Source organism: Podarcis filfolensis (genome assembly GCF_964270895.1).
Source record: "Podarcis filfolensis genome assembly, chromosome: 2".
Taxonomy (NCBI): Eukaryota; Metazoa; Chordata; class Lepidosauria; order Squamata; family Lacertidae; genus Podarcis; species Podarcis filfolensis.
Window position 1 is genome coordinate 11,696,319 of NC_139605.1, and position 17,225 is coordinate 11,713,543.

At 45.4% G+C, this 17,225-nt stretch overlaps 1 protein-coding gene across 1 annotated transcript in view; it reads right to left on the reverse strand.

Annotated features, from left to right (window-relative positions):
* The window catches only part of LOC310758188 (uncharacterized protein), a 28,142-nt gene extending 14,041 nt beyond the window's left edge, over positions 1-14,101 (reverse strand). Inside the window, exons 1-7 of the mRNA XM_083604116.1 lie at positions 13,358-14,101; positions 12,721-12,816; positions 11,757-11,987; positions 11,444-11,466; positions 10,737-10,852; positions 7,691-7,723; positions 4,599-5,101 (exon numbers count right to left, since the gene is read on the reverse strand). Coding sequence (XP_083460242.1) covers positions 4,599-5,101; positions 7,691-7,723; positions 10,737-10,852; positions 11,444-11,466; positions 11,757-11,987; positions 12,721-12,816; positions 13,358-13,960 — 1,605 coding nt within the window. The 5' untranslated portion in view covers positions 13,961-14,101. The remainder of the gene's footprint in view (positions 1-4,598; positions 5,102-7,690; positions 7,724-10,736; positions 10,853-11,443; positions 11,467-11,756; positions 11,988-12,720; positions 12,817-13,357) is intronic.
* Positions 14,102-17,225: the final 3,124 nt, after the last annotated feature.

The following is a 17,225-nucleotide window of genomic DNA, read 5'->3' on the forward strand; positions in this document are numbered from 1 at the left end:
TTCCCTCTCTCCAGATCTCTCGGATCTGCCGCAGCTCCTGCTTCCTCAGTTCTCTGGACCCAGCCCTCGCTTGCACTCCGCCCCTGGACCAATATCCTCCGGTTAACCCCTTCCTAGCACTCCCTCCCGAAACAGGGGAAGGCGTGCGTGCCAAGGGCTCTTGTTTTGTTCACGGAATCGGAGAGTTGTAGAGCTGGGAGGGTCCCCAGGGTCATCTAGTCCAACCCCCTGCAACGCAGGAACTTTTGCCCGATGTGGGGCTCAAACCCACGACCCTTACTGCCTTTGCATCCCAAGGAGCTCAAGGTGGCATGCATGCTTCTCTCCCTCTGTCTTATTCCCTGCAACGGCCCCGCGAGGTCAGTTCAGCTCGGCTGAAAGACTGTGGCTGGCCTCAAAGTCACGATATAATCTTTATTGTCATTGTCCCATACAGAACAACGAAATTGAAAATCTACATCAGAATACTTTCAGAATACTTAGAACTAACCAAATTGACAGACATAATAAGACAAAAACCAAGATAGACTGAAACTGCAGAGCTTTGAAAAATTAAAAAACAAAGTCCGAGACTGGCTTCATTATTTTCAGATAAGGGAGGCATACAATTTGGACAGGAAAATTGGCTTCCAGGTGGAAAAATCTAAATTAGAAACAGAAGTGCTAGAACCTAAAACTAAAATTATGTCAAAAATGTATAACTTGCTGCTGAAATGGAATACACAGGATGAAACGGTTAAGTCAGCCATGATTAAATGGGCACAAGATCTCGGACACAACATTATGTTTGCTGACTGGGAACAGTTATGGACCACAGGTATGAAATTTACGGCATGTAATGCCTTAAGAGAGAATATTATGAAAATGATATACAGGTGGTACATGACCCCAGTCAAGCTTGCAAAAATATATCACTTGCCCGATAATAAATGCTGGAAATGTAAGGATGTTGAAGGTACATTCTTTCACCTTTGGTGGACGTGCCCAAAGATTAAGGCTTTCTGGGAAATGATTTATAATGAAATGAAAAAGGTATTTAAGTATACCTTCTTGAAAAAACCAGAGGCTTTTCTCTTGGGCATAGTCGGCCATTTGGTGCCAAAGAAGGACAGAACTTTTTTTATGTATGCTACAACGGCAGCAAGAATACTTATAGCAAAGCACTGGAAGACTCAAGATCTACCCACTCTGGAAGAATGGCAGATGAAGTTGATTGACTGTATGGGACTGGCAGAAATGACCGGCAGAATCCGCGACCAGGGAGAAAAGTCAGCAGAAGAAGATTGGAAGAAATTCAAGTATTATTTACAGAAATACTATAAAATTAATGAACTTTGAAAAGATGTTGGTTTGAACTTTGGTGGTCTCTAGCTGTTATGATAAAGATAACGGGGACTAAAATTGTTTAAGTTATTAAATTTAAAAAAAGTTGAGTGGAAAATAAGGTGTTATTTTAAAAGGAATGTTAAGAGATTAGGATTTGCTGAATTAACAAGTTGAACTAGAGAACAAGAAGGGGAGGTATGAGGAAGTCAAAGAAACATGTTATTGAAAAATTGTTATTGAAATTGACTTGTTTTCAATATTTTTCTTTTTCTTTTTCTTTTTGTGTTTATATAAAATTGGAAAATCTAATAAATATTCATATAAAAAAAATAAGACAAAAACCAAAAAAGTGAAGTAAAAAAAGAAGGGGAGTCCCTAAATGAATGCCTCAAACGTCAAGGTTCGAGGACAGAAATCTGGCTCTGGAATAACCTTGTGAAGTGAAAGGATAAGAAAGAGGGATTGTAAGATATGGATTTGGGGGGGGGTGTTAATTGTTGCTTTCTTTAGTTTTCGAATGTTGGTTTTTGTATGATGTGTATTGCTATTTCTCGATATTTTTCGTGTTGTTGTGTGGAAAATACTAATAAAATTTATTTAAAAAATTTAAAAAGAAAAAAAAAGAAAATCTACATAAGACATTCAGAAACCAACCAGCCTGCTATCCCAGCCTGGTTAGCCCCCTAAAAACTCTGATACCCCATAATTAAACACAATATACTCCCATAGGGACTACCTTACATTGCGCTTAAAACTAAAATCGCATTTGGATAGAAACTGTTTCTCAGGCGGCTAGTCCTAGTCTTTATAACCCTGTACCTTCTTCCAGAAGGCAGAAGCTGAAAGAGATCATTTCCGGGGTGCGCACTATCCTGCGCTATCTCTGCCGCTTTCTTGTGGCACCTGGAAGCATAGATTTGATCCAAGGTGGGAAGAGTGCACCCAGTTATTCTCTCCGCAGTCTTTACAACCCTGGACAGCATTGTTTTTTCCCTGACTGTGCAGCTCCCAAACCACACACAGAGACCATAAGTTAATACACTCTCAACAGTACAATGGTAAAATGCCATCAGCAGGTCCTTTGCGAGATTGTTTTTCCAGAGGATTCTCAGAAAATATAACCTCTGCTGTGCTCTCTTCATCAGGTCTTTGCTGTTTTCTCCCCAGGTTAGATCATCTCTCAACTCCATTCCCAGAAATCGAGACTTGGTTTGAGTGGGGTTTTGAACCCTGGTATGCCGGGTCCATCAACTCTTAAGTCACTGCACTAGGCTGGCTGGCTTAAGTGCTTGAAGCCCCCCACTCATTTGCAACCATAATTTACCTTGTTGTTCAGGTACTGGGCAGTTCTAGACAGGGAGAAATGCTTTAGACTTGCTGGGTCAGACCAAAATCCAGCAAATTGTCTCTGAAAACCTGAAGGTGAAGGTGATGGGACCCCCTGAAACGTTCCAAGCAACAAGAGAAAGGGGCTGGCCCTGCTTTTTGGTGAGTTTGTGGTACCTATGGCTCTCTTTAAAAAATAGAGAAAGGGAGGTAGGAATAGACATTATTGAGGTTAGGGAAAAGTGAGGCCAGCCTGCCCATGAGGCAAGGTGAGGTGGTCACCTCAGGTGGCACATAGGGCCTCCTCCACACGCCCACCTGCCTCCACCATGCCTGGTAATATCCCAGAGATGGCTTTCTTCGCTGCAGCCCCTACATTGTGGAATCCCCTCCCCTGAGAGTGATGCATATTTATTTATTTCATTTATATTCCACTCCTTCGCCCAAGAAGCTCAAGGTAGCATGCATGGCTCTCCACACCCTCAACTGAATTCTCCACAGCAGACTTGCGAGGTAGACCACCTGGGTCTACCACTTTGTGGTGGACTGCGGGTTTGAACCCTGGCCTCTCGGGTCACTGCACTCAGAAGCAGAAATGTGAATTCACCCTAAGAAATTGCTCAGCAGCTGACCCCACTGTTAACGATTTAATTTCCTGAGCCAGGAATGTTTACTTATGTTAAATCACCATGTACTTTTAACATGGGCTTTTTCTCCTCTGGCAGTAGCTCTCATGTGATTGGCTGACTGTGAGTCACATGAGAGAGGCATTCCATTCTGTTGTGACTGTTATTCCAGTAACTGTCATTTTTTTTAAAAAAAAAAACTGCTTTCTCTCTGTGTATGTGAGAGGGGCGGGATGCTGAGAGAGGCAATGCTGTGTCACTGATCTGTCTGATGCGAAACAGAGGAAGATCCGAAACATTAATAGGGAGAAACCTGTGCAGGAGCTCTCTGTAAAACTCTGGTGCAAGTCTCAACAGTTATGTTCTTAAGTCTAAGTAAGTCTCAGTCTACAATTCAAGTGGGAACATACCCATGTTTGAATAAGCATGAGATTGTAAATATATTCTTCTCATATGTTCATGAAAGCAAAGTTCTTCTGAATATTCTGGACATTGTGTAGTCTTTACAAAGAAGCTACCAATCACCTAGAAGTTATTTAGCCTCTTAGATGTAAGCTACTCTGTTTCTTTGGATATCATCAAAATTTGTGGAATCCCCTCCCCTGACATTGATGCATATTTATTTGTTTTATATCCCATCTCTATTTATCTCCCTGTGATCATGGGGTTCCTTGGAGGAAAGGGTATGTGCTGTATATGTGGCTGCTGTTTTACTGAGTCTGAAATTAAACACGAGCAATAGGAAGCAAAACCTTTAATAAAATTAAACATTTCAACCGCATGAAATACACCCCCGTGTCTGCTGATATATATAAAAGCAGAAATGCTCCTTAGAAATCTATAGATGGAACTGCCTAATCCTTAACTTCCAATTATAATAGGGGGCATATTTGTATAAATGGAAATGTCTCACCATCCCCTAGAATTTGCTCTGGCCTCTCACTAGAACTTTAATTTCCAGAGGGGACACTGATGTAGAAAACCACCTCAGTGACTCTGAACAGAATGAAAGAAGACTGGCTTTTTAGTTTTTTGCATTTCAGGAGCTGCCTCGAGAGATTAATGTTCTTTCCAAGGAGAAGCCAGATTTGCAGATGAGCAATTGGCTGGTACTTGTTTCAATCATGATACACCTTCCCATTTTCAGGCCGGTGACATGGACGGTAACAATTGGGTGACTCTTGTGTCAGTTAGGACACCAACCTGTTGGCCCTCCCTACTCACTACACGAGTCAGTGCAGGAGCTAAGCAAGCAAGCAAAATAATAATAATAAACCTGTTTTGATGTACGTCTTCTGTCTGTGCTGTCCTCCCTTAGTCAGAGAGCGTCAGGTGGGCTTTACGGGGCACCCAAAACAAGGGCACGAGGGTCTCTCCTGAGAAGGGGGCTTCTGAGAATGTGTAGAGGAGGGCTGCCCTATCTGCATCGTAAAAGGACACCCGTCCCCCTTCACAGTTCAGGGCCACTCGGATCCTCTTGGGCTCCTTGCGCAGGGTCATAGCAGCGTGGGAGGAGGCCTTGTATTCTCCTGCCCACTTCCCCAGACCCCAGACCCCTTCCTCAGGACCAAACGTGATCTGACCCTTCCTCTTCACAGACTTCCTGGCCACCCCCACAGCCCAGCCCACCTCACTCCCCACAACGACCTCCCAGAAATGTCTTCCGCCTGTGAACCCCTCGCCTCCCAGCACATAGGGATGCTTGTCGAATCTCTCGCAATTGTTGGGCAGATCTTGTTCCTCGTCGCCAAATCTCACTCTCTTACGATCCTCAGACAGGACGAGGTGGGGATGGGCTGTGTCTGGATCCAGAGTTACGTTTTCTGTGGAAGCAGGTGAGGAAAGGGAAGAGAGACAGGCTTACGTGTCGACACGTGACAGGAACAGCATTTCCTCCCAAATTAACAGGGCTTCTAAGCACTTCATTTGGAAACGAGATCCTTAAAAAATACCAATTCACATTTACACTAGGCTTTTTAGTTCTTCAAAGCACTCCACATGTGCTATCTACAGTGGTACCTCGGGTTAAGAACTTAATTCGTACTGGAGGCCCATTCTTAACCTGAAACTGTTCTTAACCTGAGGTACCACTTTAGCTAATGGGGCCTCCCGCTGCCGCTACACGTTTTCTGTTCTCATCCTGAGGCAAAGTTCTTAACCCGAGGTACTATTTCTGGGTTAGTGGAGTCTGTAACCTGAAGCGTCTGTAACCTGAGGTACCACTGTAGTTATAAACCTTACAAAGACCCTTAAGGCAAATCCGTATTATTATCCCCATTTTTCAGATAGGAGGACTGAGGGTGACATAGAAACAGCTTGTCTAAGGCCAATCGGTGAGTAGGTGGCAAAGGGGAGATTCAAAGCAGGGAGTCCCTGATTCGTAGCTCAATCTTTTTCAGCCAATGTTCCAGCAAAGACCTCGCTTGAAACCTCAGGAAAAACTGGCAATGAAAGATATCCTCCTTGTGAGCATGACCCAGGTTTCAATTATTCATGTAAAATACTTTCAAACCTGCCGTTTGAGGCACAAAAAAATACAACAGAGCTATTTCTGTGTTTTCCCACTTATGAAAATGGGGGGTGGTGGATTACTTAGCCTCTCTCGACACTCCCCCCAAGTGAAGTGGCCAGTTTGAGTCTCCGAAAGCTCCTGTTTGGGTGACTAGCTCCCAGGTTATGTGGCTGGGCTTGGGCATTTTATTGCCAAAATCCAGTTCTGGAGGGAGCAAGTCTTGATGCTTCCTTTTCTGCACCTTTTCCAGCTGTTGGAATATCCCTTTTGTTGGTGCCCAGCACTAGGCCAGGCTGAACCTCTGCCTCCACATCCAGCAATTTCTCCCCCATGTTGACTTCAATGTCTAAAATCCTTGGTAGAGGACAAGGATCCTGAGATCACGTTAAGGGTAGCCAAATTCTGTGCGATTTCCATAAATCTTAGGGAACAAGCTGTGCTATCATAATGATTAAGGTTTTAATTTTAGGTTATACAGTGGTACCTCGGGTTAAGTACTTAATTCGTTCCGGAGGTCCGTTCTTAACCTGAAACTGTTCTTAACCCGAAGCACCACTTTAGCTAATGGGGCCTCCTGCTGCCGCCGGAGCACAATTTCTGTTCTCATCCTGAGGTAAAGTTCTTAACCTGAGGTACTATTTCTGGGTTAGCAGAGTCTGTAACCTGAAGCATATGTAATCCGAAGCGTATGTAACCCGAGGTACCACTGTATGCTAGTGACTTAGTTTTAATTTATATATTTTTTAATGGTTGCTATATCTATATTGTCCCTGTTATAAGGTAAAGGGACCCCTGACCATTAGGTCCAGTCATGGCTGACTCTGGGGTTGTGGCGCTCATGTTGCTTTATTGGCCGAGGGAGCCGACGTACAGCTTCCGGGTCATGTGGCCAGCATGACTAAGGCCCTTCTGGCAAACCAGAGCAGAGCATGGAAACGCCGTATTACCTTCCCACCGGAGCAGTACCTATTTATCTACTTGCACTCTGATGTGCTTTCGAACTGCTAGCTTGGCAGGAGCAGGGACCGAGCAACGGGAGCTCACCCCATCGCAGGGATTCGAACCACCGACCTTCTGATTGGCAAGTCCTAGGCTCTGTGGTTTAACCCACAGCGCCACCCGCGTCCCTGTTATACCTAATTGTAAATTCAAATGTATCCCGATCATGTTTTATGACTTCCTTGATATTGTGTGTGGGCTGGAACTGGTCTGTGACTGAAATAATAAAATTCATTCATCCCCCATGTTGGGGGTGTGGGCAGGGGAGGGATAATGCAGCCAGAAGTGTTGCTGGAGAGACTGCTTTCATAGTCCTGGCAAAGCGGCTGCATTCATGGTTTTTCTTTCGAGAGGAGGCTAAATGATTATGGAATACCTGGAAGACCATGAGAGGGGGAATGTTTCCCCTGCGCATGATAATGTCACGCCAATGTCTGGGCATGAAGAAAACCTGGAGCTTGAGTGAGAGACAGAAAGACCTGAATTTGGGCTGTGTAAATTTACAGCTTTTTGAGATCCTTGCTGCCTCTTCCTGGAGGTCTGATGCAGACTTGGCTGCTGGAGAATTTAAGGAGTGAACCTATGCTCAACCCGTGTATATTTGTAAATGAATTTAAAGGCCTCCATTGAGTTAAGAAGGAAACCATCGGACTGAACTGTGCAAAAACGCTTGTGAAGGATAGATCCTTGGAACTTCTCTTTCCCACAGTGATGTGGGGCGATTGTGCCACACCCCAGTTAAAATATATAGGCTCTTCTGAACAGTGAAAAGCCTGCGAAGGCAGACAAGGAGCACATTTTGGGAACGGAACCCCACTTTGTCCAGCGGCCTCGTCTTTTGAGAGGCGGATCTCATCTCCTCTGGAAATATGGGCCACCATCAGACCCCAAAATAACATACCTTGCTGCAGCTGAAATCCAGATCCCAGAGTGTCTGTGGAAGAAAAAAAAAACACTGTCATCCTCACAACGAATCTGGGAACAACACCACAATATTGCAGCATGCTATAAGTGAGGGCAAGGATGATGTGTTGGTGCCAAGGGTCAGCCCTTTTGTTGTTGTTGTTTAGTCGTTTAGTCATGTTGGACTCTTCGTGACCCCCTGGACCAGAGCATGCCAGGCACTCCTGTCTTCCACTGCCTCCCGCAGTTTGGTCAAACTCATGCTGGTAGCTTCGAGAACACTGTCCAACCATCTCATCCTCTGTCGTCCCCTTCTCCTTGTGCCCTCCATCTTTCCCAACATCAGGGTCTTTTCCAGGGAGTCTTCTCTTCTCATGAGGTGGCCAGAGTACTGGAGCCTCAGCTTCAGGATCTGTCCTTCCAGTGAGCACTCAGGGCTGATTTCCTTCAGAATGGAGAGGTTTGATCTTCTTGCAGTCCATGGGACTCTCAAGAGTCTCCTCCAGCACCATAATTCAAAAGCATCAATTCTTTGGCGATGAGCCTACTTCATGGTCCAGCTCTCACTTCCATACATCACTACTGGGAAAACCATGGCTTTAACTATATGGACCTTTACATCACATTTTCTCAGAGAGCAGGCCCTTCATCCAGAATGCCCCCCCCCCAATCTCCAGCATCCATGAGGAGCCTTCAGATTCAGGCAACCCAGGCCTAGAGGCCTCAACACCAGTTGCTCTTTTACAACCCCCCCACCACCAAGGTCATAATAAAAGGGGGCAGCAAACCCCAAAGCAGCGACAGGGTTCCACTGCCCAGCTACCAACAGACTCACAGAAGTGCAGATTTGGAAGGGACCTCAAGAAATCATCTAGTCCAACCCCTTACAATGCAGGAATCCTGCCTACAGCCATCCCTGGGTAGGCGCGAACCACCCACCTTCTGGTTAACAGCCGGACACACTGACTCATTGCACCACCTGAGATTTGTGCTTGGGAAATGTGAGACTGACTTGGGAAAAGTGCGAGATTATGTCTCAGCTCATAAGCAAAGGGGCTAATAATAATAATAAGTAATAATAAATTTTTATTTATACCCCACCCTTCCCGGTTCAAAAACCAAGCTCATGGCGGCTAACAACAAATTTAAAACACTTACTGTATTTTTTGCTCTGTAAGACTCACTTTTTCCCTCCTAAAAAGTAAGGGGAAATGTGTGTGCGTCTTATGGAGCGAATGCAGGCTGCGCAGCTATCACAGAAGCCAGAACAGCAAGAGGGATTGCTGCTTTCACTGTGCAGCGATCCCTCTTGCTGTTCTGGCTTCTGAGATTCAGAATATTTTTTTTCTTGTTTCCCTCCTCCAAAAACTAGGTGCGTCTTGTGGTCTGGTGCGTCTTATAGAGCGAAAAATACGGTAATTGTAAAAGCAGCATAAAATACAATGTAAAAACATGAATAACAATAAAATTCAAAATTTAGAGATCAATTTAGGGGAAATAAGCAATTAGATAATCCCCAGGGCTAGCTGGCTGAATTGGTCCTACTTGGGCCAGCGAGGAGACCAGGGGACAATTAGCTGTGGGGTCTCAGAGCAGGTGATCTTCATAAAAGGGGAGGGGGAGGGAAGGGAAATAAAAGATCAGGCTGAATTCAGACTAAGTGATTTGAGAAGTCCCCTTTTCAGTTGGGAAATAAAGTCAGACCCCCATGCAGAGTGGATGGGGTGTATTTGCTGTTTCCTCGAGATGTTTGCTGCCGTTGGGAGGATGGGCTGTTCTTTAGCAGTGCCCACTGCTTGTGGCAGGTGGCGGGACGCGGGTTCTGATCAGTGGGCTTACTGATCAGAAGGTTGGCGGTTCGAATCCCTACCCTGCTCCTGCCAACCTAGCAGTTTGAAAGCACATCAAAGTGCAAGTAGATAAATAGGTCCCGCTCTGGCGGGAAGGTAAACGGCGTTTCCGTGTGCTGCTTTGGTTCGCCAGAAGCGGCTTAGTCATGCTGGCCACATGACCCGGAAGCTGTCCGCTGGCTCCCTCGGCCAATAAAGTGAGATGAGCGCCACAACCCCAGAGTCGGTCACGACTGGACCTAACGGTCAGGGGTCCCTTTACCTTTACTGCTTGTGGCAGGGAATGGCCCTGACTTCATAGAAGAGCTTTACACAAGAATGGTTTCAGGTTCAACGCCTGGAATCTCCAGATAGGGATGGGAGAAATTCTTGCCTGGAATCCTGGAGTGGCTGCCAGCCAGTGTAGACAATACTGAGTGAGATGGAGCAATGGCCTGACTCAACCTGAGGCAGGTTCCTATGCAGATTCACTCCCTGCTCCTATCCTTAAGCAATGGCAGATGCAGAAGCACTAATAGGTATAAATGAGCAGATTCCGTTTTGTAGGAGGGAGCTTTGACCACGGCCTTTTTCCATAATGGAAGATAATTGCCTTTTCCTTTCACACTCAGCTCTCCCATTTTCCCGACACTGCTAATATGACAAGCAACCTGGAGCCTTTTATGAACATTTTTTCTTATTCCCACCCCCCAAAAAAATTTATTTACATATACATTTACACAACACACATACATAACACACTACCTTATTTTCATAACATAAAACATACCTACATTACTCTATATAATACCTACCTATACTGTACATATCAACATACCTACACACCTACCCCACACGGACACCCACCAAGTGACTTGACTTCCAGCCATTCTAGTTAAGCTACTTTATTTTTCCAACTAACTTAAATGCATTTCATTATTTCTTTAATCTCTTCTATCTTGACTTTACTCTCCATTCACTCTAACCATTTTCTGGATTCACTCAATATCTGTCAGAAATTCTACTTTTCCCACATAAATTTTGATGTATTCCTTAAAGATAGCCCACTCCTTATTCACTTTTTGTACCATATCTCCTCTTATCCTCCTTGTTAGTTCAACAATAACGAAGTATTCCATCATTTTAGATAGCCAATCTCTTTTGAACATTTTTTCTTAAATGCCCACTATAAACCATGGAAACCACTCTTGGTACCTCTGAACTGCTTCATGACACCCTCCAGAAAGGGATTTATATCGCAGAAGTCCCAGATCCTCCACTTCAGGGCAGGAGGAAAAGCAATAGGGGGATCCTCAAACTTCTCCCGATACCTAGGGGAGAAGAACAAGGTCAACTCACCATCCCTCTAACGCAAAGAGCTTTCTGAAAAGCCAGGTGCCTCATCTTGATGTCAGCTCATCTCCACATTAGGGATACACCATGGTGAGCTGAGATCAGGGTTTTTAGCACATGGTGAAAAGCAGCAGGCAGGTGGCTTGCAGATCTACAGTGGAACTTTGGTTCCCAAACATAATCCATTCTGGGAGTCTGAAATGGTTTGAGAACCTAGGCGTGGCTTCCGATTGGCTGCAGGAGCTTCCTACAGCCAATCAGAAGCCGCACCGCACAGTCACTTTCGGTTTTTGATCGTTTGGGAGCCGAGGTTCCACTGTACTGCACAAATTATGATGCAGCCCCAAAGGCAAGGACTTATTATATATAGAAGCAAAAGGATTATGCTACAATGTAAAAGTAGATGTTATTTCATTTTCTGGAAGTGAGTGAAACATAGGGTCTTTAGACACCGAGGACTAGAATCATTTAACGTGAACCATTTTAAAAGAGAGAATGGGGGAAATAACAGTTTTTCCACAAGTGCAATGAGTTTTCCGACCAACCTGAAGTGTTTTCTGTTTGCTTACCTCCACAAGAAGCTTCCAATGTCCTGGAAGGAAAGAAGAGATTGAATTCAGTGGAGGCAATTCAGAGCGACAGAAGGAGGGAGAGAAAGACAGGGTGGGAAAAGAGAGAGGATTACTCTCTCAATAATTTTATACTGATTATGAGCTGGCCCCTTCTGCTTTTTCATTAACCTCTAAACATCAACCTTCAAGATGAGAAGGATGCCAAGTGATGGAAAGTCCATCCCATCTGTGAACTGGCAAGCAAGGGCCCTCGGATTCAGCATCCCACAACCAGTTAGTTAGGAAGCTCAGAAGCAAGACCAGGCCTGACCTGCAGGAGTTCACTTGCTGGTTCCTGAAGCTTCTCCTCCATCTCCCAAATGGCACTATCAAAAGCGGAGAGTTCCCTGGAGAGTCTGGCCAGGTGCTCCTCCCTTTTCTTGGCGATCTCCTTCTCCACCTCTGCCATCTTGGCCAGCAGAGCCTTCTCTTGTTCTTCCAAAAACTGGTGTAGACGTCTGAACTCAGCCACTGTCTTTTCCATCTCTGCTCCCATTTGATTCTGCAACAAGTAGGCAGAAAAATAAGGACAGCTTGCCAGCAGCAGGATTGAATATGACTTTGCAGCCTCAGATCAGGTAAGAGAATTCCCTTAAAAGGGCTCTTTTGACATTTCGGAGACATCACACCAATGTTCACAAAACCTTGCATACACCCACCCACCACTTAGGAATGCTCTTTTGTGAACTTTTTTTGGTGGGAGTTCTGGCCACTCCAAATAGTAAGGTAAAGGTAAAGGGACCCCTGACCATTAGGTCTAGTTGTGACAGACTCTGGGGTTGCGGCACTCATCTCGCTTTATTGGCCGAGGGAGCCGGCGTACAGCTTCCGGGTCATGTGGCCAGCAGGACTAAGCCGCTTCTGGCGAACCAGCGCAGCACACCGAAACGCCGTTTACCTTCCCGCCGGAGCAGTACCTATTGATCTACTTGCATTTTGACGTGCTTTCGAACTGCTAGGTTGGCAGGAGCAGGGACTGAGCAAAGGGAGCTCACCCCGTCGCGGGGATTCGAACCACCAACCTTCTGATCGGCAAGTCCTAGGCTCTGTGGTTTAACCCACAGCGCCACCCGCGTCCCATTATGCTCAGCCTACAGATGTGTAAATAAAACCATGTATCACAAATACCAAGGGGGGCGGGAATCAAACTGAACCGGAGGGAAGTGCTTTCACCGCTCAGAGAGTGGGGTGCTTGTAACAATACTTTTCTGCTTCCCAGGGATGTTGACACTTACGAGCAGGTCTTGGCTTTCCTCTTCGGCGTCCATTTTAAATGCCATGATCTTCTCCCTCTCCTTCCTCAGATGGCCTAAGCACCTACAGATCTGGTTCTGAAGACAAAACAAAATTCCAGTCTGGTTCTATTTTCTTTTCCTGCTGAGTTTTAGGATGCATGCAAGAGGGAAGTTGAACAAGATGGCTGTCCTGCATTCCAGGGTCTTTTGTGGAGATTCCCACTTATTTATCCCAGTGGATTGAATAAGACAACCAAATCCAATATGGGTTTAACATAACTCCCTCCATCCCCTTGAGAGACTGCTTCAGACCAACTCAAGCTCCAGGTTTTGAAGAGCTGTTCGACACTAGAGCAGAGAATAATAATATAAAAATAATTTATTATTTATACCCCGCCCATCTGGCTGGGTTTCCCCAGCCACTCTGGGCGGCTTCCAACAAAACACTAAAATACAATAAATACTATAACCTGTGTGTGTCTGTGTTTTTTTGGGGGGGTCTTCCTCCTTGGAGGAAAGCAGAGACATTTACAAATTGAATCATAATAAATTATAAACATTTCCCACAATTTTTGCTCTCTCCTGTCACCCAGCCCTGCCCTGCCCTCCCCCATCAAGGCCCATTGCCGTTTCCTACCATGTACTCCTGGGACGCCTCCTCCAGAGGAACCACCTCGTGGCTTTTGTGCTCCTTGGATCTTTCACACACCAGACAGATGGGGCTTTCGTCCTCCTTGCAGAACAGCTTCAGGGGCTCCTGGTGCTTCTCGCAGACCCTTTCCTTTCCTTCTGCCCGCTTTCTTCCACAGAAATCCCCACGGAGCATCTTGGCTTTTTCTGCAACATTTGCCAGCGACCGATTGGGGATGAGGTTCCTCTGCTGAACTGTTTTCCTGCACTCAGGGCAGGAAGCCTCTCCTTCGGATTTCCCCCAATAGTGGATCAGGCAGGCTCGGCAGAAGTTGTGCCCGCACTCCGGGATGATCACTGGGTCCTTGAAATACTCCAGGCAGATGGAGCAAGTGGCTTCCTCGAAGAGATCTTGCACGGGACCCCCAGAAGCATCCATGGCTGCCGCTTCGCCTGGAAGAAAGTTGGTTTCACTTTCTTGTCTGCCAGCAACAGGGCGTGTTTCCTCTGCAGGAAGGAGGTGACGCACGATCTCTCCTGAGTCTCTAACAATGGTTTTTTTAAAAAACAACAACAACAACAGGGAAATCGTTCGTGGCTGGCTGTTCATTTAGGCAGGCATTTTCCGATGACAGCTGGAGACAAGTGAATTTTTTGTATTGTTATGAACTTCACAACATCCTCAAATCGCACTGAAAGTCAGTGAATGAATCTGAACCTCTTAAGCTCCTCCCACCTGCATGCTCCTAGAGCACGCACGCACGCACGCACGCACACACACACACACACACACACAGTATACATTCAAATCAGCATAATTAGCAGGCAAGTAAAATATCATCTGAAATATACTCAGAGTCGCAAAGTGATTTCATGCTCTTTATTCAGCTCATAGTGGTGAGGAGGAATGAATGAATGTCCCCTCAAAGTATCTGCTTTATATACATTATTTACACAATGGGCTGCACATGATTGGCTAATTCTGGAATTCTACTGTAAGCCAATCAAGTTGTGGATTCACTTCTATCTGGAGCATGATTGGGTGGTTCCTGCCAACCAATCATACTGCTGCATTGTTCTAGGACTAATCAGACTGCTGCATTCTGAATCCTATTGTTCTAGGGCCAATCAGACTGCTGCCTTTTGGATCCTATTGTTCTAGGACCAATCAGACTGCTGCAGTTTGGATCCTATTCAACTCAGTACATAACATCATCTTAAAGATGTCAAAAGAAAACATTGCAAAGGTCAATTACAGAGCGTACTTAATGCAGCAAAGTTAACGAAAAAATTAATCATTTCAAAAGAAAGCATTACTAAAGGAAGTTGAATATGAAATGCGCATTTAAAGCAGCATGATTAGCAATAAAATAAAATAAAATAAAATAAAATAAAATAAAATATTATCTAGAACATACCTGCTGCTGTTGCTGCCAAACCTGCCCATAGGGGTTCCTGGCGGGCAGTGGCTGTGGAAGCTCAGGCTAAACGACCTGAGACTGCGCTAAGAGACCTCCAAGATCCCTGCCCTTTCTTGTAGAGTTGGGAGGGATCCTGAGGGTCATCTAGTCCAACCCCCTGTAGTGCAGGAATATCAACTAAAGCATCCAGGACTCCCGGGCCAGGTGGGAAAAGGCCTGCAAGACAGGGAACAGCAGGTTTTCCAGGACTCACAGCCAAGGTGGTCTCTTGAGGAACAGGGTGCCTCTGAGCATGCACTCAGCCTAGGAATTTGTGAGCCAAGCTCAAGAGATGTGCACATTAATCCACGCCTGGTTTCCTCACTTCAGCAGCTTTTGCAGTAATAGCGAGCTCTTGAGTTGTTGCTGTGTTAAGTTAAGACAGTTGACAGCTGGAAACCACAGGTGATATTCTGCAGTCACTGGAGATCTGTCAGTAGATCTGCCTTCGACCCAGCCCTGCCATAAGCATCTTGTGGGAATGTTCAGGGTGGCAGGAGAGGATATATTGTTTATTACTGGTAGTATCCTTCCTAACATGTGCTAGCAAGTTCCTTTACTTAGCAGAGTGCATTCCACTTTACACAGCAGAAAACTAGTTGCAAACTTGTGTGAGTTTCTTAAGACAATACGCAATTCAATCTGGCTTGTCCAGATTGAAATGTGTTCTAATATTTTCCTGGTAAGACCCCTTGAATCCCTCCTAAAAGAATAAAGACACCACAGTCTTATTCATAAGCAATAAAAAGAAAGTTTACTCACAATCAGGCAGAGCATAGTGTGATCTCTGAAGGCAGGCTTTAGGCTTAAAGTTACAAACATATAGAAACAGGTCTACCCCATATGTGGGTTGACCTAGTGACTGCAGTTAGCAGTCTGGGAAGTTCGCAGGATGAAAGGAAGATGGAAAAGAGAGAGAGTGGCAGCATGCCTTGTCCTTTTACCAGGTCTGGAAAGGTCACGCCCACCCACTAGTCACATGCAAGGAAGGATGCTCCAGACCAGGGGGAACAGGAAATTTGGACTGGCTGGACCGAACATTCCCTTGCATGTCCACTCTAGCAAAACAAGGAATGTTGTACTTGACTGCTCTCAGTGGATTACATCCCACTCATCTTGATGAGCTCCTCTTATGTTCTTATGACACCAAATGCTTTCCACTTGCATTAAAACACTGCTCATAGTTTGTTGATTCAATGGTGATAGAATCATGGAGGTGGAAGGAACATCAGCAGTCATCTTATCAATGAGGGATCTTTATGGTATGGATGATGTATTCCCTGTCAGGAGCTCGTCCTACTCTCTAGTAGGACCCTGGCAGAGACACATGCCCGACTGGCATGTTCCCTCCCTCCTGGTTTTTCGTTCGGGAGCTTCAAAAGCTTTCTTCTGCCTGGACATCACAGCGACCGATGGCAACAGACATCGGTACACTTAGGGATCCGCAGAGTCTTCACAGCTTGCGTGACAGACCTCAGCAACTCAGCATTTTGGCTAATCTACTTTATTTACATATAGGAGCACTGCAACATGGCTCCCTCTCTCTCTAGCATCGGGCAGCAAAGAGAAAAAGAACAAAGGACAATAGTCCCACTTCACGGAACACAGTAACACAAACATCCTGTCTCCGTCACTTCCCACTTTGTGGAGTCAAAACATACACCGTCATGTGATAGACAAAAATCCCATGACTGCAATCACGGAGCAGGAATTCTAACATCCCCCCCCCCAGCAAAATAAAATAAGGAAAGTATTGCTTTTTTCTCCCTCTTCATAGAGAACAGCTAGTTTGGGAAAGGTGGTTGGCCAAAAGTTGAGGTAACACAAATCCCATTTAGGGACTCGAAGCCCCTCTCCTCACACTTCCTGGTGAGTGGGAAGGTCTGAGGGATTTGTGGCACATTCAAGTGAAGGCCTCTCTCCATGCCAGCCAACGCTGCCTCATCAGCATTCCTGATAGCAAGGGACTGTGGGTTTTTCTGCGAGGCCTGGGTAAGTCAGCACCTCTCCGCTGAGCCTGCCCTACCTCACAGGGTTGCTGTGAGGATTACATGGGATCTCATACCTTGCCTATGTCACTGCAGTTCCTGGAGGCAGGATTATGTGGTGTATGAGGCTGTTACACTTTTCTTTTTTATATTTTTATTAAAGATTTCTTAGTGTACAGAAATACGTGCGTTGTCTCATTTTTCAGGCTGTGTTTTCTACCATTCTGTTTCATTTGTTGTGAGACAAGTTAGTGTTACACACAATGTTAGGTTGGAAGAAAGGAGGGGGAGAGGGGTGTCGTAAATAACTGAAGGGGTCCCACAAAATAAGTCCAAGTTCCTTTATCAGAATTGGACTCTCTGAAGGCAGCAGAAATTGAGGTTCTTCTCTGTCGGGATGCGAAGAACAGAGACCAGACCAGAATAA